The sequence below is a fragment of the Telmatherina bonti genome (assembly GCF_933228915.1).
Source record: "Telmatherina bonti genome assembly, chromosome: 12".
Lineage (NCBI taxonomy): Eukaryota > Metazoa > Chordata > Actinopteri > Atheriniformes > Telmatherinidae > Telmatherina > Telmatherina bonti.
The window spans coordinates 23,127,367-23,154,210 of record NC_136610.1 but is presented as its reverse complement, the minus strand read 5'-3'; the positions used below and the strand labels follow the sequence as shown (position 1 = coordinate 23,154,210).

General features: G+C 40.0%; 1 protein-coding gene across 1 annotated transcript; it reads left to right on the top strand.

The window, feature by feature from the left end:
• The first annotated feature begins 277 nt into the window (after positions 1-277).
• Positions 278-26,746, top strand: atg2a (autophagy related 2A). The gene is made up of 42 exons (XM_079250286.1): positions 278-780; positions 1,074-1,236; positions 2,566-2,715; positions 3,226-3,328; positions 6,256-6,400; positions 6,658-6,861; positions 6,962-7,061; positions 7,984-8,148; positions 8,659-8,801; positions 9,096-9,171; positions 9,417-9,666; positions 9,927-10,068; positions 10,428-10,526; positions 11,832-11,990; positions 12,427-12,700; positions 13,164-13,236; positions 13,877-14,051; positions 14,144-14,286; positions 14,594-14,715; positions 14,885-15,042; positions 15,660-15,792; positions 15,928-16,112; positions 16,196-16,276; positions 16,420-16,526; positions 16,625-16,717; positions 16,904-16,974; positions 18,900-18,976; positions 19,671-19,841; positions 20,064-20,190; positions 20,546-20,769; positions 20,887-21,116; positions 21,235-21,370; positions 22,029-22,256; positions 22,393-22,494; positions 23,013-23,097; positions 23,282-23,435; positions 23,577-23,646; positions 23,749-23,831; positions 24,003-24,124; positions 24,233-24,387; positions 24,533-24,691; positions 24,853-26,746. The coding sequence occupies exons 1-42, from the start codon at positions 610-612 to the stop codon at positions 25,087-25,089; spliced, it is 6,045 nt and encodes a 2,014-aa protein (XP_079106412.1). The 5' UTR covers positions 278-609; the 3' UTR covers positions 25,090-26,746.
• Positions 26,747-26,844: the final 98 nt, after the last annotated feature.

Here is a 26,844-nt window from a genome sequence, read left to right as displayed (position 1 = left end):
GCAAAAATGCCATGGTGATGAACGTTAAAGAAAAATCTATGTGAAATTACAATTTCCCTAAATTTGAGATATATACAAGAAAGAATTCCAACACAAAACAAGCTTAATAATATTGAAACTAATAATTGTATTTACACACAACTGACATTAATTTGTTCGCGGCTTAATAGTTTTGTACCTTTTCCGGGTTTGTTTTCGTCATTATGACGCGTTACGCACGTACGCTTACCAGACCATCAGTTGGCGTATGATAACAATAAACAACCCTGAAACAAGAGATACGCACCAACAGGACCTGTCGCTCCAAATCGACACAAACGAACCAAAAATATGAACCGAGACAGCTTCAGTTGTTTGGTGTAACACCTCGTCACGTAGAGTGGCAGTCTTATCGGTCCTGACACAAAGGATTTACTAGTTTTTGTGGCTAGCCTAGGGGAAAACTAGAGCTACGGTCTACCCCTTCCTTAGCTCCTTGTAGCTAGCTGTGTCTCATTCCTTGTTTTTGCACACTTTGTTTTTGTCTGTTATGCAGTTGCCAGAGGACTTTATTCGTACTGGTTCTCCTCCACCACCTCTTCGCTCCCTCTCCCCGTTATCTCTGGCCCTATGTCTCGCTGGCTTTTCCCCTGGTCAGGCTCTATTAAGAAGCGGGCCTGTCGGTACCTTTTACAGCACTACCTCGGTCACTTTTTGCAGGAACGTCTGAGTCTGGACCAGCTGGGCTTGGATTTGTACAACGGCAGTGGTGTCATCAAGGAAATCAACCTTGATGTGTGGGTAAGTTTTAGACTGAAAGTGCCGACAACTTTGGACTGTAGTTGCAGTCATGTTGCGTTATTATGGGACTTGCACTCTTGCTTGTTTCGCAACTGCACTCGAGTTCAAAAACAATCTCCAACGTCATAACTTATAGCTAGCTCGCATTTCTTCTATGCTTGATTAATATTTGGCACCTGCAATAGTCTCTTTGCTTTACAAGTCTACACCTTGTGAAACCAGTTACTTTATTTACTTTCTGTTTTTATTTCTGATAAACACCCCACTGCTTCCTCCTTACTTGACTTTTCCAGGCGGTCAATGAGCTTTTGGAGTCTCTCGGGGCTCCTCTGGAGATAGTGGATGGCTTTGTCCGCAGCATAAAGGTGACAATCCCCTGGCAAGCTCTCCTAAATGATCACTGCACCTTAGAGGTTTCAGGTCTTCAGATAACATGTCGACCAAAGTACCGGACCAGTAAGTAGATTTAAAAACACCTTCTTGAGCCAACCCATAAGTTTTGTTTTGTTTTATCTTGGGTTTCCATACCTGCATCAGCCAGCCAGACTATGGTAATATAACTGTAGTGTAAAATCATGATAAATAAATATTTTTAAAAAGTCATGTAATAGTTTTTTTTTACTTGAAAACCACACTTTCAGCTTTAATTTTTATGCATTTTAAGGTTCAATGCTTCTTCCTCCTATTTAGAAAATAAAAAGTAGTTTAACAGTTGATTTATTATCAGGAATATTTCTGTTCCTTCATGATTTCCTTATCGGTTTATCATATATTAACTTTTACATATGCATGCAATTGTACATATATTTCCATTTACATATTGTGGTTTTAAAAAAGTCCCAATTGCAAATGATAAAGGCAATCCTTAAGCTTCAGCTGCAGAAAATAATAGCTCTTTTAGACAGATTACAGGAATATTAAAAGGGACTAGTTTAATGGTTTGATACAATAAACACAGTAAGTAGGTGGCAGGTAGTGAACTATATTCCTATAAACAGAGTAAGTGAGACCATGACAAGATCCATAATATTCACAAGCATCTGGAACTGAAAGGTCATATTATACTTTCACAAAACAACATCTGAGAAATGTAAAAGCATTTCTTTACCAGCATTCTTTATGTAGATAAACCCTGCACTGGAACTGCTCATGATCCAAAAAAGTACAATATGTTCTATAAACACAGACATGCATAATTTACAGTGGCACTAGGTCAATACTGTTTATTGATAATGTGACAGAAGAAGCAGAATGATAAATTCTGAAGTCTAGCTAGACCCTAACCTCTCCAATTCTTGCACCTCAAAGTTAAGACTGTTCTTTTTTTGTTTGGCTTGTTTAGTCTTTTCGTAAAAAAAAAAAAAAAAAAAAGACTGAAGAAAAGATGTGAAAGATTTAAACATCTTTGTTAGTTATTGTTTAATTTTAATCATTGGTCAAATATCAAATTATTAGATAAATGTGGCGTTTATCCTCATGTTTTAGAAACTATCAATTCGGTTTAAAATAAACCTTGAATTAATTGAATTATGGTCATCAGTAAATCATCAGATTTCTTTGATAGTTTATAGAAAGCTATGATATGTTTTAATGATCCTTATAAGGGATTAATTTGGATGTACATGAAGTATGCCATGTGCATCTCTTTTACAAAATCTGTTGAAGCTCAGGAAGACAAGAGGTAAAAAAAAAAAAAAAAAAAAAGTCTGAGGACAGTGCAGGCCTGTCTTCAAATTTCTGAAATACAGAAATCAGCAAATCCACTGGGATTTTTTTTTCCCTCAGGTGGGGGTTGGGACTCCCAAGTCTGGGCATCCAGCATGACCTCCAGCATGCAGCTGGCTCAGGAGTGCCTGAAAGACCCCCCAGAGGCATCAGAGGAGCCACCTGCCCCACTTGAGGGCCTTGAGATGTTTGCACAGACTATAGAGACAGGTGAGAAAACTTCAGATGTTCACACTTTGTAAACAAGTGACAGTGTCAACAGACAAACAATACAGTATCGCGCAGCGGTAAGGGCAACCTCTCCAAATTCAAAGTACGGTCATGTTTTCTTCCAGAAAACAAGGACAGTCAGCCTCAAGTCAACTTAAATGGACAAATGAACAAGAGAAAAATCCAAGCATGCATTTGCTTTTTCTGTGTAATGTTCACCTGGCCCTGATCTCACAGCTCATCTCTTGTTCAGCTTTGACTGCGGAGGGATGTTAACACTTATGCTATTTCTTTATGAGTGGCATTTGTTGACCATTAACATAACTGCCACTTTCATATACTATTTATAGTTTGGGATCAAAATTTCATGACCTACACCATAAACTCTTGCTGTTTCATTTGCTGAATGGAGACATAATACTACTGTACATTTAATGGAATCTAGCTAAGTTTATTTGAGAAAACAAGTTCTAAAGGCCCTTTGCTCTTCTCTCATCCATCTGTTTTTAGTTCTTCGTCGCATCAAAGTCACCTTTCTAGATACTATCGTCCGCATTGAGCACCAGCCCCTGGACCTGGAAACAGGCGTTGCCTTAGAGGTGCACATCAAACGGTAGGTAGTAGCTTCCTTTTCAACCTTCAGTCAAAGAAAATCATCTGCACTGGAGAAAACAAGACTGTTTTCAGCACAAGACCCATATTCAGCATATTTATAATTATCTTTATAAACACTGCAATACATTTAACTAGATATTTAATTTGAACATTGTTTATGTTTTATTATAATTATAAATACAAAACGGTATAGAGTCATTCAGTGGATAGAAAAGCAACCTTAAAGGTCACTGTTGCAGTTCATGTGACCATGTATTTTTAGATATTGCTGCATGAGTTGAGTTTTTAATTAATTTCTCATAAAAGTGAGGTCTAAAAATAGATAAAAAACAAACATATAGAAGTCAATGCAAACAATAATGCACTCTTTGTTGCATCTTAATACCTCTAAAATGATTATGTGATCGAGTAGCATAAAATGAGGTATCCTGACATAACAGAGTGACTAAAAACCTCATCCTATTATCTTAATTTCTGCTTTAGATATAAATCTTTCAGTCTGTCTTACATCAAACATGGAAGCTGGCTGGAATTTTAACTCAAATACTGTAGGTGTTAAGTCATGTTATTAAAATTCACAAATTCAGATGTGCTTTTTTTGTATTTGGCTTGTTTTTGCAAACATTTACAGTTTTACGCGTACACACACTTGACGTATGTTTCCTGGATTGATTTATATACTTTTTCTTTCTCAAACTGTATAGAAAAAAAAATGCCTGTTTTTGTTGTTCCTTCAAGAAGGTAATGCAGTAATTTAAGCATCTTCTGGGAGCAAATGGACCAGAGTTTGTGTTTCTGTACCCAGTAATATTCGCACCAGCACCATGTGCATGTCAGAGGAGGAAGAAAGTAAAAGCAAGTAATTGTATTTCATCTTCTTCGCTCTTCAGCAGTTTAGTGGAAGAGGTTCTTACTCACTCATGGACATATACAGGCAGGGAGTCTTTATCAGCAGCTGAAAATAACGACTGGCTGGACTTAAGTTGCCTGCACCCTGACATTCATGAATGTGTGATGTGATTTTTCACTTATATGTCTTGATATTTACCGCTTGCTACCCAATGCAAGAAGACCTGACTAAAATATTGAATTAATAGTAGTATGCAGTTCTTCTTGAAGGTGGCAGTGGCTCAGGTGGTCTTGTGACTTGATGGTCTGTGGTTCACGTCTGTTGCTCTCTAAGGGCCGGTCCCAAGCCTGGATAAATGCAGAGCGTTGCGCCAGGAAGAGCATCTGGCAAAAAACATGTACCACGTGCATTGATTTGCTTTGGCGACCCCATTCAGAGGGACAAGCTGAAAGGGAAACAACAAGTGGCCCATAGGCTACATCCAGACTGCCCTGTTTGGGTTAATACACCTGCAAGAAGTAGCTGCAGACATTTCATTAAATAAAGCATTAATAAAGGGTTTTATTAATATTTTGTTCTTGTTAAATGATATATTATGACTGTGTTATTTTTGGAGTTAAATTACACCTCTAAAGTAACACAAAAGTAAATCCCTGTCCTCTTGTAGTTATAAATCCTGCAAAGTATCTGTTATAAACACATACTTCTGAAACCAAACCTGCACCCTTCTGTCCCACATGGTTTGTGGCTTTGTTGGCATTTCACTGTGACACTGTTGAGCCTTTGCTGTTTTCCTGGCTTGTTGACAAAACTGCTCAGGCTGACAGTTCTGATCTGTGGTCATTGACCAGAAGGCCCCTCAGCAAACTGTTTTTTGTTTTTTTTTTAGCAAGTCAAGTAATCCCTGTCTAGTCTAGTGATGCATGAAACAGAGATAGTGTTGAGCAGAAGGTTTATGACTGATCATCTCTCCTACTGAGTTCAAGGCACTGATGATATTCAACAAAAGACATTGGCAACTGATTTAGTAAACAATTTTTAAAAAAAAAATTGTAGAGATGTTCAATATTGGCTATTTTACTGTTATCCGAAGTGATATAAGTAGTGTGTCGTTTGCTGCAAGTGCTGACACGGTTTGATGATGTCATCAGGACATCTAGCTCAACGTTCAAGTTTAGCTCAGAGATGCGAAAGCCACAGGATGTGTTGCAAGTTGTGCCAAACAAACAAAAATATCATAAACTGTACATGGCATCTTTTATATCTTGACATTTTGAGTGAGAGAAGAAGTTGCTGAAGAGTCTGATGTATTGTATGTGCATGTTGTGTAAAAGTTGTGTCATTAGAAAAAGTAAAAACTAATACTGACAATTTTCAATATTACATTGTAATGCCAATATTGGCCAATAACTTTGGTAGGCCGGTACAATACAATACAATACAACTTTATTTATAAGGCAATTTAAAAAACAATGTTGACCAAAGTGCCACATTGTGGGGGGTTAAAAAGAAACAGAACAAGTAACATACATGAGGACAACTTCAAAAAAATTTCAGACATCTAAAAACAATCAAATAAAAAAATAAAAGCAATCAAATTAAAACAATCAAAATAAAATCAGATCTAAAAAGTGAACTTATTGTGTGAAAAGCCAGCTTAAACAAATGGGTCTTCAGTACAGATTTAAAAGCAGATATAGTGGAGGACTGTCTAACGTGTAAAGGAAGCTCATTCCACAGTTTAGGTGCTGCCACCACAAAGGCCCGGTCCCCTCTGAGGTTCCGTGATATTGGGCATCTCCAGGAATTATGCATACTGATCAGATTCACATCTATTAAACTAAATATTAAACTAAAACAATCTGTTTTCAGTCATGTTAGTTTGTCAGGAGCTTCTGTATTTTTTATTTTTTTATTTTTATCTTCTTCTTTTTTTTTTTTTTTTTATCAAACTTATTTAAAAGTTTTGCTTTGCAGGTCTAGCTACTCCAGTTACTCTGGTTACTCCAGAGGAACAGCAGCCTTTTTAGTCCCACATCTTTGAATGACATTGCTATGTGTGTGTGCTGCTCTAGGCTGGAGTACTTTGATGAAGCAGTGAGAGATCCAACCAGCCAGACTGCTGTGCCTGTCGACATCCACCAGCCGCCTGCCTTTTTGCACAAGATCCTCCAGCTGAGTGCCGTTCAGCTGTTCTACGACAGCACTGGCATAGTTCAGGTGGAGACTGGTGTTTTTCTAAGAAGTTGTAGAAAAAATTGCAGAATTTTCCATATTTTTCAGGTGTTTGTACACTGCAATATTGTTTAGTAAGAACACTCTGACCCTGAGGCATTACACCATTATGTATAATCTCATATAAACATTTACTGTGGGTTTCATCTTTACCATCTGGGGAATAGAACATCTGAATCCATCAGGGAGATTGATGTTAAAGTGAAGAAGAAATAATAGATTTTTTCATCTTCATGCTTCAGGGTCCTCCTGAGGAGGAATATTTAAACTCAGCCACGGCTAGTGAAGGAGAGGAAGAAGAAGGGGAAGAACGTGATGGGGAGGATGACAAGCCCACACCAGCCACTGCTTGTCCTCCATCTCAGCCTCTTCTCATAGGAAGCTGCTCCGGTTTCATTGAAACCACTGTCAAGATCAAACAGAATGACATGCTGCCCGGACCAAAGGTATGTGTGGCTCTCTCATGTAAACCAAGGCCTTATTACAAAAAAACAGCTCTTCTCTTTTACTGATCCAGCTGGTTTTCTCTTCCTCTCTTCTCACCAGTTGGAGTTGGATGGGAAGGTGGGCTGTGTCCACATGCTGCTTTCTCCAGATCAAATAACCCACCTGACAGACCTGCTGGCGGCCCTCTGCATCGACACCGGTACAGTAAACGACTGCTTTCTCTGTTTTTAATGTTTGATCTGTGGAGTTTTGATCAGCTTTGACATTTTTGAGAGAAGTTTGAATTATTAATCCAGAGGTAAAAGCCTAATAACATTTCAGGTACAGTCAGATATGATGACATGAATCATGATCATTAGCTTTTTCTCATAGTTTGATTTTAACTTTTAAATTATTCCATGTTCTCCTTGCTCCTCCTGGAGAAGCAGAAATAGTTTCTTCTCTATTATGCTCATAATGATTTGAACTTCTTGTCATCCCCCATAAAATTACACCATGAAGTAGCATCTAGTCCAAATGACCTCTCCTATGTCCCAAAATTAGACAATACACAAGTCTTAGAGGAAATTTAACAACAGATAAACTCAGTCATTAAGTCTCTGACCTGACTTCAGTCTGTTGTTCTGCAGCCCAAAGCAAAGCTGTGAGGACACATACAGTATAAAAACTTGGGGTGGGAAAATTTAATCGAAAAATGGAAGATCTGGATTTTTTGCTTTACAATTTTAAAATAATTTTTTTTGTTAACACAAAAATAGATTTTTTAAAAAATAAATAAAAATAATCCATTATTATTTCTTGTCATCTTTGTTTTTATTGATCTTTTTACTTGTCTTCTTGGGCATTATAGCAGCACAATGTGTTGTTTTTTCCTAATTGAAATCAAGAAAAATGATGAGCAAAAAAAGTTTAGTACATTTTTTTTAATCAACAAAAATCAGCAATATCAAAGAATTGTGAGAATCGCAATTAAAATCAAATTGGCACCCAAAAAATTGGAATCAAATTGAGACAAAAACATATCGTCTAAGCCCTAATAAAAACACATACATGTCATGTCACATGAACGCTCTGTTTTTCTTTCACATACATAAAACTATTTTCTGTCTTCTGTTCCTCAGAGCCAGAGACAAAGTGTGGTGGAGTTCACAGCCGTCCGTTGGACTCAGATGACCTGCGTATGATTGAGGAGGATCTCAGTAAGCAGCTGGGATCCAGTCCTAGAGACAGGGAGTGGGAAAATGAACCTGACCTGGAGCCCTATATCACCACCTTGGAGAATGGAGGTACTCAAGTCCAATTATAATCTTCCTGAAATAAATCCAAACATCAGCAAGCCTCCTCCTGAAGCCATGCAGCTTGAAACGTTGGCAGACCAAGACTTTTTTTTTAGAGTTGATGTAATTTTGCTGGAGTTCATTTCAAAGTCTGGGAGAAATTCTTTTCTTTTTTTTTTTTTTAACAGTGAATTATTAATTTTTACTCCTACCATGCTAATAATACATATCGGATTTCTAACACTCATATGAGAAACAAATCATCAATCTGTCATCACCTGACTGTGAAGCCGCAGGTATGGAGTTGATTTATTTATTTGAGGAGAAATGAGGAATAACTAATAGATGTGTCATTCTCTTTCACTTAGATAAAAAGTACAGATCAGGAAAAATAACCCTGGTTGCTTTACCTTACGGCAAGAATCACTTGCCTTTGTTTGTGTTTAAGCATCTGTGCTTATTTTTACTGTCATCACGGAGACCTAAACATTTGGTGTTTGTGTGTGTTCATTGCTGCAGAAATGTTTTACTCCATGGGTCCTGCTGGGATGAACAGTAGTGTGACATCCATCCGCTCTGGCAGCGAGCTGTCGGACAGTGACATGGAGTCCTCCACACACAGCCTAGTCAGCCTCACACAGCCATCAGCATCATCTCCACAGGTACTATGTGTGTGTGTTTGCACAGTTCACACATTTAAAATTGTTTTTGGAAATCATGGACGTAATGTCCTCCAGGCCAAAAGGAAAGGGACGATCTGGATTGTTTTCAGTGTAAGAAAATCAAAAGCCACAATCTGTGGTGGGATGGGGGTGTGTTAGTGTCTGTGTTTTACACAACATTCCAGATTCATTGGAACTGAGGTTGTTGATTTGTTTCTCTTATGTACATGGAGTCACAACACATGTACTTGAGATGTGAAGTGATCTGACTTTCTATTTCTTTATTCCTGCCAGAGCCTGGTGAACTGTCCCAGGAGATATCCTGTAGTGGGCAGCCTGTCCAGTATCCCACCAACTGGCCGGACCAGAGGTAAATGCAGCCATGTGGTACTTATTATGGGTTAAGCTCTATGAAGGAGTTTCACTTTCCAACAAAAGCTGGCCCAGGAAATCTCCATGTTGAAGATACAATTGTCTTTAAAATATTACTCTCAGAATTACAGTGAATTTACTGACTATACCCTGGTTTTCTATATGACCTAAATAAGCCTTTTCATTGAATGTTTGGTGTCTGTATCTATCCTGCTGCAGTGAACCCTATCTTCTGCTTTGCAGGACGATCACACAGCGGCCAAGGGGAGCAGCTGAAGCCTGACGCTTTGTTGCGACTCACCCTTGGAGGACTCACGCTGACGCTGCTGCAGGAGGACCCAGTCTCTAAGCCTGATGGAGCCTCATCCCTGGCTCAGGTTTCTCAGGTGTTTTTCCAGGAACTGGTCTTCTTTAAAGACTACATGTTCAGTGAGAGAGACTTCCACCATCTAAGAAGTGGCTTTGCCAAAGCCTGCCCACATTCCCATCTCAGGTAGGCGACACACAAACGCTGTCTTTGGATTCCTGCAAAATGATTTCACATGATTTGTTTTTGCAACGACTATGCTAAGATGGTTCATTTTTGTATATGGTTTTGCTATATATGCTAAGATGGGCGTGGTGGAAGACAGATAACCTTCATCTGTCTGAAAATTAACATAATTTTGCATCATATAAATTACAAAAAATTATGTTGCAGTATATTCAACAAATCTTTACAACTGACAGCCTCCTCACTTGTCTTTGTCACAGATTGACAGGAGCGGCAGTGCAGGTTGCCTGTGAGATGCGCAGTGGAAGGCACCACTGTCGAGCTGTGACCTCTGACGTTTCCTTCAGCAGACTGGAACTGTTAGAGTGCCTCTGGGAGGATGGAAAGCCTCAGTACTGTGAGGTATTTGAAAAATAAAATCTTTTTAAAGCTTTGTTGTAACCAAGAAAAAATTATTTAAATGGCAAAAAATGCCTTTTATTACATAGTATAGATCACTTTACTTGGTCACATAATTAGTAAAATTTCCTCTGTTGTGGCACTTTTAATAGTTGTATTGAAACCACTACATGCAGTATTTTTGTATTATGCAAAGTGACTTAGTAAGTTTTTAGTAAGAGATTTGCAGCTGAGTGAAATGTGATCCAAACTGGAGTTCAAAACATCATGTCTGAATATCATGTCTGAGATAATCTTCACTTGCTGTCTGAATGTAGTTTGTTTGCTCTTTCATCAAGACAATAAGGAATCTTTCTTTCCAGTTGCTTCAGTTCCAGAAAGCTGGTCTGTTTACAGTCGGAGCTGCAGCCAAACCATGTGCCCAACTACACTACAGCCTCACTGAAAAACACCGGCTTAAGGTACAAACATACACACCCCAGAGCTGGACTGGATAAGAGCAGCACCTTTCTTATCACAAAGATAAGAATGTGCCAAATGTACTGTGCAAAATAATGAAAGGAACATTATTGTAACCAATAGAAAATGTTATTGTGGTGGAATTAATCTATATGCACGTGAGAGATGTTACTGTCATCAAACAAGTCCAGAATGCAGAGTTTTAAGGTCAGAAAAATGCCTAAATGTAATAAAGCAGAGCAAAACACACAATGTCATTACAGGAATAATGCTGCATACATTAAGTATTAAGAAAGCAGATTGGAGAGACATCATAGCATCATGGAAGGACTCTCCCTGCAGTGAAGGGCTGAAGCATCATAACTGAAATGATGGCTCGCAGCCACTGAGACTGAGACACCCTAATGATTCCTTACATCTGATTCCAATCCTTTTTGTATTTCTCTATTTAACATCTTACATGTAAAACATATTTACAGATATGATACCCTTTATGTTTCCTTTTTGTCTTTTTTTTTTCTTAAAACAGAACCTGTGATCCCAGTTGAGAACAGCTCATTTCCAATATCTCAATCAGGTTCTCAAGTTATCACAGTCCTCTAATTTGTTTCTTTCATTTAAGTTTCCTGATACACGTGAACGTTTTGCACTTTCTTGTAAAGGAATAACTCAATTTTTATGCAAGATATTTTGAACCTCAATGAATCAGCAATCAGGTTGTTTTTTTTTTTGTTGTTGTTTTTTTTTTTTTTTTTTTTTTTTTTTTTAGCTTTTTCTTGCTGCTTTACTGTCACAAAATAGCTCTCTCACTGTATGTGGGGCTGTCTGAACTGCTGTGTTCTGTTGCTGCTGCAAAGCAAATATATGCGAGTACATGTGAGTTGCTCTCATGCAATTAAGATAACAGCAGAAACCAACTTGGTTGCAAATTTAACCTTTTCAAAGTTTTTAATAGCATGTTCCTAAAAAAAAATAAAATAAAATAAAGCCTTATGGTAAAACATGCACTGTGGTAGCCAGAAATGAATAAGAGGAGGTGTATAAAAAAAATCTGTCAAAGATTTATTAGTGAAAGTGTTGCATGGCTGAAATATTCATTACTCATGTTAAGATAATCTGACATCATCCTGAAAGTTAAAACTTACTGGTTCATGACAGCATAATAATAATGTTTCAGTTAATGTCTGAACATGTTGTCTTCATATCTATATATATATATATATGTGTGTGTGTGTGTGTGTGTGTGTGTGTGTGTGTGTGTGTGTGTGTGTGTGTGTGTGTGTGTGTGTGTGTGAATGTGTTGGCAGGGTAAACAGCGGGTGGTGCGGCGTGACAGTGTAGTGCGGGTGGAGCTGGCAGAGGTGAGCGCTGAACTAGACCTGGACATCCTCAGCCGCCTGGACAACCTCCGCAAATCCTTCAGCCATTGTCCCACCACACAATCCACTGCTTCTGGACTCCTACAGGTGTCTCTGAATAACAAACCAGCTGATCTGTGAAGAAAAGCATTCAAAATCACATGATTGAATTCTGGCTTAAGTAAGCCACTGTGGTTATCTAGAGTCATGGACTGTTACATCATCATTATGACAATGAAAACCAAAGTCATGAGGAAATGGTTTAATCAGATGGTCTTGTCATGTCTGATCATTTTTGTGGCAACACACCACCACCACCAAAAACACAAAACACCAACAAAATTGCTGGGCTTTAAGAGTGAATCAGCACTACTTCACTTGCCTTCATTGTCGCCTCAAGCAGCTCAGCTCCCCAGTAAAGCCTTGCACTGATCTGTGTTATTACATGGATGATTGTAACTTCAGATCCTTAAATCCAACTTGACCACATTTTCTATTAAGGAAGAATTACTAAAAAGTTTCTCTCTGTATTTTTTTCTCCCAGACCCAGAGCAGTGAGCTTTGCTCTTCCTTCACCCTTCTCTCCCCACACGCAGTCCTCAGGCTCCGTTTCCCCATACCAGATCTGCGCCCCCTCCCAAAGCGCCGACCGCCGACTCAAAGGGCAGTTAGAGAGGAGACCTTGGTGCTGGAGCTAATGAACCTGGAGCTAAAGCACCAGGAGGCTCCAGACCTTCAGAATGAGCAGGGTGTCCGGGGACAGCCCCGCGCTCCCTGTCTCACCCAGCTGCTAGAGGCCTCCTTTACTGACCTTCATGGTGAGAGCACACACACCTCTCTATGGTCCTTGTTGGTAAATTAAGAACAATGAAAAAGTAGCCAAAGGCAGATATTCAGGCAATCCAATGACTTCTTTTTTATTTCTTGTTCAAATTTTTTCTTATAATCACATCTTATTAGGATAATCCACACTACAATTTCCAATTTCCAGGGTATTAAAAACATAAGTAATCCAGTATAATAGGAGAATATATGAAACTTCAAGTTAACCATCCAGAGGCTAAAGCTAGCATCATAATGTCAGAAAGACTGAAAAATGCCTTGATTTATGTTTTTGTAGTGACATGTTTTCTTACTTTCACCGTTTTAACAATGTAAACATCCATTCTCTGGTGTAAATAATACATTATATAAAATGTGTCTTCGTTAAGGTTAATTTGCAGGATTGATATTTATTCCTGTCTAGTTAATTATATTAATAATAATGATTTGTCTCACCAGGATCATATGAGGGCTGGGAGGGCAGCTCTTTCCCCTGTATCAGAGTAAAAAAGAACCAGGACTCTTTACCAAGGTTGGTCCTTGTGACACTGAAAATGATTACTGTTATTGCCTCAATGTAGGATATTGGTGAATATGGGATAGCAGTAATTCCTGGAAAAGCCTGAACATGAAGAACTTTTTTTCTTCTGTCAAGAAAGCAATGAAATGACTTAACACATAAAAGCAGTCACAAACTTGCTCAGTAGTCATGTAAGTCACAAACATTTTCAAATGTTAGTTATAAATTTATTACCTCTGTGGTAGAAAAAATGCTTTAAGATAACCCCTACAAGGTAAAATGAGCACCAATAATTCTAACTCACCAACATTCACATTTAGGTTACAAACAGCCAGAACAACTGGTTGTGCTTTGCACTGTTTCAGAAAACTGCCTCATACTTGCTTATGGACAAACACACTGATGAGTAAGTAAAAGTTGGGCTCTAGAATATAATCACCTCTGCTTTTTCCAACCTAATGTCCAGAAAAGTCTAAACACGAAATCTTCAGTTCAGCCCATTATATCAAATGACACAAAATGCTCTAATCTGCCAGAAACATGCACCATGCTGTACTAAAGGTTTCCCAGATAGAAATGGGAAGATTTTGCTGTGTTTCCTAATGCCTCACCCAGTGTTACCTTTCACACTTTCACATTATTCCCTGAGCAGGATATCTGTGCGTGTGCGTGGAGGTGAGGCTCAGGGCCCAGCAGCAGGTCTGAGTGGGATGAACCTGGGCCTCATGAGGGACCTGGGGGCTGCTTTCTTTGAAAGTCACTGTGAATTCAACGAGAAAACCAGCTCTCCATTTTCTTCCAACCGCACCATGTTTGAGACTGAAGAGGTTCGCCAACTTTCAACAAAACAGAGAAATTTAGTTTATCAGCACTATTGTGGGTTTCTCAGACTTAAATCCGTTTGCCTGCCTTGTTTTAGATGGTGATTCCAGCTGACTCAGAAGAGATGCGTCAGTTTCAGGAACAATGCGTCGCCCAGTGTCAGTGTGCCGTGGACATCAGCATGCCACTGGCCTATGTCCTCCTGCCGAGTAAACAGGCCTTTCAGAGCATCTACAACAGGTACGTGAAGAGTACGACACGAGCGCTGTCCTCCCAGTCTGCATGATTCATATTGACTGATATCTGAAAATATTTTAAAAAGATCACAAAGAATCTTAGTCAACTTTTAAATTCAGCTTTATTGTGAGTTTATGTGGTATCAGCGTGCATGTCGTTTGACTTTTCAAACGACATGCACAGTATTTGCTGACGTTACAGTCTTATTAAGCACTTCCTCTTATAGCCACTTTCTTTTGTCTTATTGCTGGTCTTAAATCATGATTATGAAATAACTGTAATTTTCCCTCACTCATCCTTCATCCAAAAGGATCAATAACGATCTCTTGATGTGGGAGCCGCCTCCCCCTCCTCCCCCCTCAGCCCACAGCCCCGACCAGAGCCGCCATCGCCATGATGAGTTCCAGCTGTGCAAGTCAGCTTTTAGACTGGGTACGTTTGACTGCTCTCATGGAAAAACTTGATCATGATGTGGATTTATTACACAGCATTCCAAGTCGCACGCCAAAACGTCTAATGCTGGGTTTTGTATTGTTTTTGGATTAAAATGCACGCCTCATAGATGAATTAAATAAAAACAGAGCTTCTGCTTTTGCCATAGACTCTGACTCAGAAGAGGATGAGCCTCAGTTCTACTTGGCCAGTGAATTGTCTGGAAGGATGCAGCAGTCAGCTCCTCGGCCCAACCACAACCTCAGCCTCCTTTCCCTCACCGTGATTATCGGGAAAGGTCGCCTCCAAGCCAGAACTGACAAGAAGGTAAGCCAAGAGGATGATAAATTAAGTAAAAGTATTGATGAGTTTAACTGCATGAGATGCTGAATGTGAAACAAATTTTGTTCGTTCGTTTTAAAATGGGCTCAAGTAGTGCAACAGCAACATATAGTCCTGTTCAGTATTTATGCCAAAAGTAAACATGTTGGAATTCTTTACTATGGGTAGATGGAGATACATTTGCCTTTAGAGCATTTAACTAAAAATAATGGCAACAATCAATGTAAAAAAAAAAAACGACAATGGCTTGGCAGAGATCTGCACTCCCTGAGTGCTTCTAGTTGTATGAGTAGTCACAAAAATCACTACTGTGACACTGGTTTTGTGTTTCACCAGTCTAGGAGTTACAATTATTAACAAATACTGCACATTAATGAGCTCTTTAAGTATTTTTACATCTGCTTTCAACCATATTTTGATATCTTACTATGCAAACAAACGTTTATACAGTGATCTTAGATATTAAAATACAGGCTTTAAAATAAACTGTATGTGACATTTGTTACCTTAAACCAAGTTAGCATTTTGAAAAGTTTTGTACCAGCCTCCCTTTTTTCATATAATTGTTTCCTCACCTCTTCCATTGCTTGCCTTTTATGCAGGAGGACCAAAGTCATGGAGAGATAGTACTTGACCTGGAAGGGGGGAAGATGTTCAGTGTGGCACAGCATCAAAATGACCCCAATCTCAGTTTCCTCTGTTTGGAAAGCAGACGAGTGGAGCTCTACCATCGAGGTGCACGTTGTGCTGTTATAACAGATTTAAGATGTGTCTCTATGAACTGCATTGTAAAGTAGATTCTTGTCAGGCAGAAATTGTATTATATGTTTAAGCTTATCATACTTGTTTCTTAACCCCATACCAACACAGCTGTGGTGAAAGACACCCCCATCCCTCAGCGGTTGGAGATGCCTAGCTTCTCTCCACTGAAGCACTTGGATCCTACCATCTACCCCACAGAGGTGGGAGTGAGCAGTGTGAGCAGTAGGGAGGGGGAAAAGCAGATGTTGTCCACAGCCATAAAAATCACACTGGACCTCGAGAGGAACGTCAAGGTACATCCTCCTCACTAATGCAACATGCAACTACTGCAAGGTTTTTTTTCCCCAAATAAATCTGCTTTTTTGTCTCTTATAAGGAGTTCCTAGTTGCCCTTCAGCTTCAAGGTGCAACAATGCGACATTACATGACACAGACCAACCAGAGCTGGCACGAGCAGGTGAGAACTTAGTCTGAAGTCTTATTATCACAAAAATAAGGTTATTTTATAGTTTAAAAAATGAAACCAAATTAAAATCGAATGAAATGGATGAAATCTAAATTGGTGACTTTCTTCACTACTTGAATCCACCTCTGTTGCAGCTGGTGGACTTCCTGGATGTTATTGACGATCCCATACTTGGATACACAGCACCTGCTGTCATAACTGTCCTTCACACACATCTTGCAACTTGTGCAGTAGACTACAGGTATATATTAACAAAAGCATTTTTAATCTTTGAAAATACATTGTATGTTATGCATCTCTGTCTTTAACTACAGATATTGTGGTTGTGTTGTTTTCCAGGCCTCTGTATCTGCCACTGCGAGTGCTGTTCACAGCAGAGTCCTTCTCCCTGTCCAGTAACATCATTGTAGACACAGCCACCTTCCACCTCAGGTACGATTCACCTCCAGTGTAACATTAGATTCTTCTTATAAACACAATTACTGAAAAGAATTGAATTTACAGTATGTCAAGTCTTGGAAGTTAAACCATCTAGTAAATGATGAAGTGTTCTTTCTAGCTTATACCACATCATATAAAGAGAGTTATCTGTGTATTCATTTCTTATGTTGTCCTTAGGTTCATCCTGGATGACTCTGCTCTCTACCTCTCTGACAAATGTGAGGCTGACACTGTGGACTTGAGGAAAGGTAAAACAAAGTATATGCACATCTACACCTTTCAGTTCATTTAGAGTTGAATTAATTGTGTTTGCCAAACTGTGTTTTTGCATTGATGATGGAATGTCTGACCACTGTGACCACAGACCACTTCACTTTGTAAAGTCTTCTGCAGCATATCATGGATTGTCAGTGTGGTTAATGTCTCGACAATATGATGACCAATCCATATGTGAAATTTAAGGCTCTGTTTACATGACAACGGTTCCATACAAAACCCCAATTTCTCCCTTTCTGTATTGCAACATTGGATTTACAGAACAGTGGAGTGAAAACTAAAGCCATACAGACTGCAAATGCAAGTAGGACTGGAAACAATGTACTGTTCATGCTGGGGCTGTGGTGGACGGTGAAGTTTTGCAACAACACACCCAACGCACTCCATCCTCGTTAGACCTGAAGACACAACAAAAGCTTGCGTTGGTTGTCGAGCATATTTTATCTGTGTCTTTACTGGCGGCATGAATGTTGCAAAAATAAACAGGTTTTGCTTGAAGAAACCGAAAATCACTTTTTAATAGCAACACAGACAGAATGAGGAGGTCCGCCTTTGTTGGTTTGTCGTGCTGTTTGTGGGTGTAAACAGGGCCTAAGTGCTCTTATGCAAGATGATGTGACAGACATCACCATCACCAATAGATTCCAATTTGTGTTTACGTGACCAGACTTATATTGCATTTAAGATTCTTTCACTCTGGAGCCCATTTTCAGACCTTTAAGGTTTTGATCTCCCCGAAACTCTGTTACCCTGTAAACAAAAGGCCAAAACTCAACAAAACTTTTGCATTTTACTTAACAGGGATCACGACTTGGCTTAAGCCTCATGGTACCCAAGCCTGTCTTTCTGGATGTGAGCCTGATGAATCCTGTTACTGTCATCTTGAAATATCCTTATGAAAATAAATTTGGTATTATAGTCAGCTGAACCAATTTTTTATGGCTACAACACACTGTTTACCTGTGAAGAAGCTCCAGGTTTGAGCACTGCACCCACAGACAAATGCACTCTGTGTGAAAAGTGCAGCATCTTATCTGCTGCTCTTTTTATCCCAATTCTCCTTTTTCTCTGGAACAGAGTATATCTGGAGTCAACAGATTACATCACTTTTTTTTTTTGCTTTTTTAAGCGCAGTCTTTATATTAAAAATTGAAACACATTCTCATCAGTTCTGCTGTTTAATTCTCCACTATGATTTCACCAAACGTTTAAGAAATCAGGATGATTCAAGATTTCCTGTGTTTGGCAGCTCTTAATTCGAACTTAGTAGTTAATCAGTCTTCAGTGTCCTTATTTGTTTTGCCTGCTTAATGCATTACAACAACTTGATGCTTCATGAAAAAACTGTGAGATGTTTAAGAACCTAAATTAGCTTTTGCTCCTAATTTTGGCTGTTCAGACCAAGACTCTGCTGATCAGGGTTACAACTGGTGTTTTTACGCTTTTATATTGGGCCTTGAAGGAAGTCTAGTCAAGCTTATATGAAACAAATTGCTGAGGAATTAAAACATATTTACCTGCAGAATTTTATAGATAAGCTGCTAAAAACCACAGAGGAACATGAAAAGAAATGTCTTTTTTTTTAAAGGATTGTTTTGGTCCAGTGTGTTGGAACAGCACCACTGTGACTCATCTCCAAGTTTTATTAAAGTTGGAAAATATTGTTTGTGTTGTCTTTTAAAGCCCGTTTCTCCTGCTACAGTTAGTGATGAACCAAATTTCAACCTCAGGCTGCATCCCTTTATGGATGTTGGAACAGAGCCTCTCTTTCTACCCAGAAACAGCAGCTGCAAAAAGACGTGGTTCATGAGTCAATGCTGTAGTTAATATCTGCAAAAATGATGTGACTGGTAATTTCTGATTAAAAGAAAAAAACTTTGTATGTGTTTGTGTACAGACTATGTGTGTGTTCTGGACATTGATCTGCTGGAGCTCGCCATCACCACATGGAAAGGCAGTGATACTGGGAAGCTGGTGAGTGTTTAGGAACCAACTGGGAACTCACTTCTATTTTCTTCACATTCAGCTGTCAAACAAATACACTACTAAAGCACATGAATATATAACACTAAAGACAACACCATAATTTGGCCTAATTTCATTCAGAAACACTAGCAAACACATGGACAGATGTTTGTAAATATTTCCATCCATCCATCCATTGTTTATACCTACTTCTTGTAATACAGGGTCATGAAGGAGGCTGCTAGGCGAGAGGCAGGGACAGGTCGTCAAACCTTTGCAGTGCTTTTTAAATATTTATCTTACCTTAATCTTGTTTCCTACAATAATGGCCTCAGACAGCAATTTAGCACAAGGGTCACACATGGAACCAAAATCAGTGTGAAAGTAGCAAACAGTGAGGTGCCCTGAGGTTCATGAAGAAACATTTAAGGCTTATATCTAAGATCAGTTCAAATCTGTGTTACAATACACAAAATGTTTAGTGTTTGTTAGCCTAGCTGTGAAAATCTGATGTAACATTTCTTTAAAATTGTTCAAATGGAGCCGCAATGTCCATTTTTGGAGGGAGACGTTGAATCTTCAAGACTGAATTATTCCCTGTGTACGATTCCTTTCATATTCTTCTCAGTGTCTTCTGTCCTACTATGCTCACTCTCGTTCAGTATTTCAGGAAGTCATCTATGTTGTCCTCTTTGTTCTGCAGTCTCAGCCTCTCTTTGAGCTCCGTTGCTCCAACAATGTGGTCCACCTTCATACCTGTGCGGATTCCTGTGCGGCCCTCGTCAATCTGCTACAGTACTTGGTGTCCCAGGGTGACCTGCACCCTCCCCCTCGCCATACCTCTCCCACCGAAATCGCTGGCCAGAAGTTACCAGTATGATGTTGTATTCATTACCATTTGATTAAGTAACAGGGCTTGAATGATGGCTTTGTACTGATTCAAGAAGCCAAAAAAAACACCAAAACAAAATACATTCAAGTTTGAACATTTTTCAGCATTTGAATGAATAATGATGCAGAATTTCTGAAAAAAGGCAAAGATGCCACAAATTTTTAAAGTGGAAACTCTTATTAATAAATGTGATATTTCTTGTAGTTGTCAGAAACTCCTGCATCTGCACCCCCCTGTCCTCCTGCTGAAACTGCAGAGATCAACCAGTATGACTTGACTGATGCCTTAATTGACACAGAGAGGAGCCATAGGGAGGAGAGTTTAGAGACAGGTATTTATTACATATCTGAATGCTGTTTTCTGTCAGTGATTTTTCTCTGTGTGAAGAAGATTGTTTTCACTTCACCAAGTGGGCTCCTTTGTACATTCATGAGGACATAGAATTCAGTCCCATATAAGAATCTCAGCTGCAGTATCTAAAAGCCTTCATTAACATTGATTTTTTTTTTTCCATCTACATGGAAGTCGGCTCGTTCTGTGGCATTGCTCGTATAACAGTCTGAGGTTAAATGATGGACAGTGTGTGATGATGGAAAAAGATTTGTCTCTTCAGATTTTCAGCTTGGTAAATAGTTGCTGCTGCTTTAACGTTGGAACTGATTGATGGATTCTCTGCATTTCTCCAGGTTCAGCCTCGATGCCAAGAGGCTCACCCGTTTCTGTCTACTTGTTCCCTGGTGAAGCCTCAAAGCACAGTCCCTCTGTTCTGCAGAGGGAGGACTCTGAGTTGGATGGACTGGTTACCACAGCAACAGAGGCACAGGCAGATATGATGTCTGATGAAGGCTCTGAGGGCTCCACTGACAATGATGACTTCTGCATCCTGGAGGCTCCTGGCATGGGCATACCTGTAAGTGTTTTTTGTCTTTACGCCTCCTGGTTTATTTCTCTCACAAGCATCTTGCTTCCCTCTTTAGTTCTCATTGCTTGACAACAGCTTACAACCTTTCCCCATTTGAACTTGCAGCCAAGAGACGGAGAGCCGGTGGTGACGGTCCTGTCCCAGGGTCCAATCAGAGTGAAGGACAGTCATTTCTCGAGGCCTCGAGGCAGCTCTGACCTGCTTCGAGCCCCAAGTCGCTTCCCGGTGCCACAGAGCAGAGTGGTGCTGAGGGAGATCTCTGTGGTGTGGCATCTCTACGGGGGCAAAGACTTTGGTGGCAAGCCCATGTCTGTGCATGTGCAAAGCGCCAACAGGTAACACACTGACTACAAGGCTGACAAATTACTTGTTTATTGTGTAATTTATTCTTAAAACTAACATTTTCTCTTCTGCATTTATAATTTCTTTGTCCCCCTCTCTCCCTCCTTTCAGGAGTCGTTCTGTACCTGCTGGTGTTCGTGGATCCCCATCTCGCTCTGTCGCCTCTTCTCGTCCCCAGAACTCCTGGCGCTGGGCGGGAGGAAGTGGGCGTCAACATACACTACTGATGGAAATCCAGCTTACCAAGGTACGCTGGCCGTGATCTCCAGCTCTTGCTTGAGCGAGTTTTAGCAGAGTGTGAAGCGGCTGGGATGAGAATTAGCACCTCCAAATCTGAGACCATGGTCCTCAGCTGGAATAGGGTGAATTGTCCTCTCCGGGTCGGGAGTCAGGTCCTGCCCCAAGCGAGGGAGTTTAAATATCTTGTGGTCTTGTTCACTCTTGTGAAGAAGGAGCTGAGCCAGAAGGCAAAGCTCTCGATTTACCTGTCGATCTACATTCCTACCCTCACCTATGGTCATGAGCTGTGGGTCGTGACCGAAAGAACGAGATCTCGTATACAGGCGGCTGAAATGAGTTTCCTCCGCAGGGTGGCCGGGCTCTCCCTTAGGGTGAGGAGCTCGGTCATCCGGGAGGGGCTCAATGTGGAGCCGCTGCTCCTTCGCATCGAGAGGAGCCAGTTGAGGTGGCTCGGGCATCTGGTCATGATGCCTCCTGGACGCCTCCCTGGTGAGGTGTTCTGGGCACGTCCCTCTGGGAGGAGACCCCGGGGAAGACCCAGGACACGCTGGAGGGATTATATTTCTCAGCTGACCTGGGAACGCCTTGGGATCCCCCGTGCAGAGTTGGCAGATGTGGCTGGGTATATGTCTTTACATCTGTTCCTCAACATGCTACTCCCCCAGGTGTCCTTCCAGCATGAGTCTTACCCAGTGGCCATTGTGGGTCAAGATGGAGAGGGATCAGTAGCAGCTGGAGTTGGGGTTGGACCCTGTGGGGAACAGCCCCTCTCCAGGCAGGTGTTCATTGTTCAAGAGCTGGAGGTCCGGGACCGGCTGGCCTCTTCACAAATCAACAAATTTCTCTACCTCTACACCAGTGAGAGCATGCCCCGCCGAGCCCACTCCAACATGGTGAGATAGTGGGGGTGGGAGGGTAACTGACAGAAAATCATTTATTAACCAAAATGGAGGATGTGTTTATTTAAACACAGTATGTTTATGAAGACTGGAAGAATAATATTCATTATGCTGTATCTGGTGTTTGCAGCTGACAGTGAAAGCCCTGCAGGTGTGTCCAGAGTCCGGCCTCGGTGGTCCGGAGTGCTGTCTACGGGTCAGCCTGCTGCCACTACGACTTAACATCGACCAGGTAAATCTAACCTGTTGGACTGATGCACTCCATCCAAATAGAGTTTGTGGCTGACGGTGCAGAGTAAAAGTGTTTGATTAAAGCTCCCTAGATTTAGCTTTTTTTTTTTTTTTTTTTTTTTTTAACTGTATTATGAATGAAATTTCCACTGAGTTTATTTTAAAAAAATCAAAACAAACTCTTCTGGAAATGTCCCAGGTGCTTGTAGAAACAACTTGAGAAAATTTATTTTTCACATTAACAATGCAAAACTGATGGATTGGAGAAAGCAGAGACCTTTTCCATGTGTTTTTTGATGATTTTTACATTTGAAGTAAAAAAAACAAAAAACAAAAGAAAAACAAACAATAGCTTCAAATCTAAAAAACAACACTGGGAGCTACTTATCTGTTTCCGCTTTTACCATCCCAGACATATTGTATTACATATGAATGTAGTACCATTAATATAACATCTGTTAGTATATAAGCATATAATTATATAAGCATATAACACAACTTTTTCTGTTTCCAACCCAGGATGCACTATTTTTCCTGAAGGACTTTTTTAGTAATCTGGCTGCTTCTGTTAACCCGTACCTTCCCGTGGATCCTGCAGCTGAAGGTAAAATATGGATTTTAATGGTAAATGTAAACATGATCTGCAGTGAATGTAACTTATACCTAACATTGTTCTTGCTTGATAAGCCTCCACAAGGTGCTGAACATATTAGTTAGCTCTATCTAATAGGCTGTGTAGCAGGAACACAGATTTTATTTTCATACTACATTTTTTTGTTTATCTACAGTGAAGGCAGATCCCACCCAGAAGGGCTCTGAAGAGGCGGACGCAGCTGCTGGTCTGGGACCTGACCTCACAGCTTCTGTGGAAACTACCTACAGTGAGCAGAGCTCCTCATCTGCCGGTTCCACCTCTTCCTCAGACCAGCCAATTTACTTCCGGTATGCAAATAATGATTCTTCACAGATTTCAAGAGAGCAGTCAAGAAAAAAACCTTTGAGTATGTAACAACAAAGGTGTTTCATAAAAGGTGTCAATGAACTGTAAAGTGAGTAGTCTTACCTGCTCTCTGTCCTTTTCAGGGAGTTTCGTTTCACCTCTGAAGTGCCTATCTGGCTGGATTATCATGGGAAACATGTTGTCATTGAGCAGGTAGGAGATCAGTAGTCAAACACTTTGGGTGTGATTGAAAGCTTATGCATGATTTTGGTTTTTTGATTTGTTTTTTTCCCACTGTCTCTCCTTGTTTCTCAGGGAACATTTGCAGGGATTCTGATTGGTCTGGCTCAGTTAAACTGTTCTGAACTGAAGCTGAAGAGACTCTGCTGCAGACATGGGTAGAAATGCAAACTTCTCTTCCAAAACAAACATTTCAATGATTAAATGAAACATAATTTTGGATCTCAGTGTCTCAAGTTCAATCCATTAAGTTGTAAAACTTTCTGGACTAAATAAATTTTTAAAAAGGAAAAATATAGTTCTTAGTGTTTCTTCTGCAATGTTTCCAGTCTCCTCGGCGTAGACAAAGTGATACAGTACGCAGTGACCGAGTGGCTGACTGACATCAGGAAGAATCAGCTGCCAGGTATTCTGGGAGGTGTCGGTCCCATGCACTCAGTGGTTCAGCTGTGTAAGTTACCAGTTTCCTTTTCTTATACATTTGTTCTCAGTGTCAATTTAGCATTTACATTTATTTATCTCATGTTTCCCTCTCTTGTTTGTCTCGGCGTGTGTCAAGTCCATGGAGTTAGAGACCTGTTCTGGCTGCCCATTGAGCAGTATAGGAAGGATGGCCGCATTATTCGAGGTCTCCAGAGGGGGGCTGCATCTTTCGGCACCTCAACAGCATCAGCAGCTCTGGAACTTAGCAACAGGCTGGTGCAGGCCATCCAGGTACTCAGTTTGTAAAAGGCTTTATTCTTTTTCAGGACAGGCACAAAATAATAAAAATATTTTAAATAATACTGACAAACCTCTTTCTGCAAATAAGAGAATTAAGTACGTGAACATCTCACACAGTTATGTACCTCTCTGACAGGCTACAGCAGAGACCGTGTATGACATCTTGTCTCCAACACCTCCTCTGACTCGCTACACCATCACCGAAGGCCGGGCCCCCTCCAGCAGACCCCGCAGAGCCGCCCAGCCTGCAGACCTCCGAGAAGGAGTTGCCAAGGCCTACGACACAGTCAGAGAGGTGTGGCCATAAACTACCATTTAAAATAAAAACAAAAAAAAAAGATAATCTTGGTACCAGATCAGACACACAATGCCATTTCTGTTTGAGCTTTTCACAGAGGGTGTAAAAGTTTCCTTTTTTTTTTTTTCTTGTTTTGTTTTTAACTCTTTGCTCTTCAGGGTGTGATTGACACGGCTCAGACCTTGTGCGATGTAGCATCCCGTGGCCATGAACAGAAGGGTCTCCCTGGTGCTGTGGGTGGTGTCCTGCGACAGATTCCACCCACCGTAGTCCGACCCTTAATAGTGGCCTCCGAGGCGACCTCCAACCTTCTCGGTGGAATGCGGAACCAGATCAAACCAGATGCTCGGAAAGAGGATTTCCTCAAGTGGCGCACAGAAGAAGCTCAAGAATAAGGGCAGCAGTTTGTGTCTGTGTGAGAGTCTGAGTGCATGTATGTAAGCGTGTGGCCGTGATGTGGGGCAAACTCAGTTGTGTGGATTTGCATGTGTGCGTGGACTAACAAAAGCAACAACGAGCTACTACTGCAATTACTGACATCCAGTGTTTTATGTGGCTCCATCGTAACCTGAAAACACCACATTTTATTCTTCAGTTTTTCATCAGGATCAGCTCTCGTTATATTTTACTCACTTCAGGTTCTTTTCAGTGTCTGTGCAAACATATCACTGCTTTCACTCAGCTGGCTTTGTTTTTAGCCAAACCAGCAGCATATAAGATCATCACAAGACATGGATTGTTGGGACATTGTACTCTATGAATAGTGCTGCTTTTGTTTTAGTTAAAAGCATTATTTTTTACACAAATTCAACCACTTCCAAGGTGCACAAAGGAGATTGATCTTTAGAGTGACATAAAAGTTTACTGTGAGGGAAACATTGTCACAGACTTTGAAACGGCTTCACCTCAGAGTTTGCAGCAGATGGATGGAACATCTTTGGTCCACTTGTGCTCATAAAGAAATCAGGAGGAATATTTTTGAAGTGTCCTTTGCTAACATCCTCAGTACTCTGTGGAAGGTGGTTTTCATTCTGACTTTATGATACAATGCTGCAATGTTGGTTTAGTTTTGGCTCTGCTATGCACCTTCTCCCTTCAGTGCTGTCATCTGTGCCATAAAAACCTTGCAGAGTGCCCTTTTACCTAGTTTTTATTGCCTTCCTCAAACCCTTTACCCTCTCGACTAAAAGTGTAACGCATATTAGCTTATGTTGATCCATACCTGACTGAATAAAAACACACGAAGCCTCCAAATTCTGTAGCATATTGTTTTGAAGCATCAGGAAGTTAATTATTTTTTCAGATTGATGTTGGTAGTTCTCGTATCTGCATAGCAACTTATCTATTCATCTGTTTCCATAAGAGTTAAATTCCTGTTTCGGGGATTTTAATTACCCCACTCTGTCCTCAGATTTGCTTTGCCCTTGATCTTTAGCTGCCTTCCTGTATCTTTTTTTTTTTTTTTTTTTTTTAAAGTTTGTTTTGTTATTTTATTGTTAAAACATAAGTATTGTTATATTTGTTTTAAAACCAGATTGGATGGATGTGAAGCTGGTGACAATGGAGGAAGAAAATTTTTGTTTTACATTCTTATCTTTTTTGTTTAATGAGTGAAAGGGGTAGACATCCCTCTGTGTGTATGTGTAAATGAGATTGCGTGTGTGTTTGTGGGCATGAATGATGCATGTCTGTGCAGGTGATAGGTTGACGCTTGTTGCACCACTTGTGTGTAATTACTATTTACTATCATGAACTGTATGAATGACCTGTATATTATAAAACAAGTATACAAAATTAATACAAAAATAATAAAAAAAAAAAAAGTTGAACATAATTGAACATGTCCCACATTTCTTTTTACTGTTGATCCAAGTCACAAAGATTTCATGTGGTCTTGTTATGTGTAACTTTAGGATAGGGTTGTTTTTTTTTTTTTATCTTAAAAGATAGGATAAATATTGGCATATACTTATCATAGTACTTAGTGTAATATGAGATTATTTTAATTGCAGTATAAGATGATATTCATTGTATTAGCCACAATAAATGAAACGGTAAACATCAGTTCTATCTCAACAGGTTGCAACACAGTGTGCTTATTTACAGAATTGGAATGCAAAGTTTCACTATTTCACATCACACGAAACCAT

Bases quoted from the DNA above. Each gene is read 5' to 3' on its own strand.
- atg2a (XM_079250286.1), top strand. From the start codon at position 610: ATGTCTCGCTGGCTTTTCCCCTGGTCAGGCTCTATTAAGAAGCGGGCC. The intron at 10,069-10,427 runs GTATTTGAAAAA...CTTTCTTTCCAG, and splicing joins GAAAGCCTCAGTACTGTGAG to TTGCTTCAGTTCCAGAAAGC. The intron at 14,287-14,593 runs GTACGTGAAGAG...TTCATCCAAAAG, and splicing joins TTTCAGAGCATCTACAACAG to GATCAATAACGATCTCTTGA.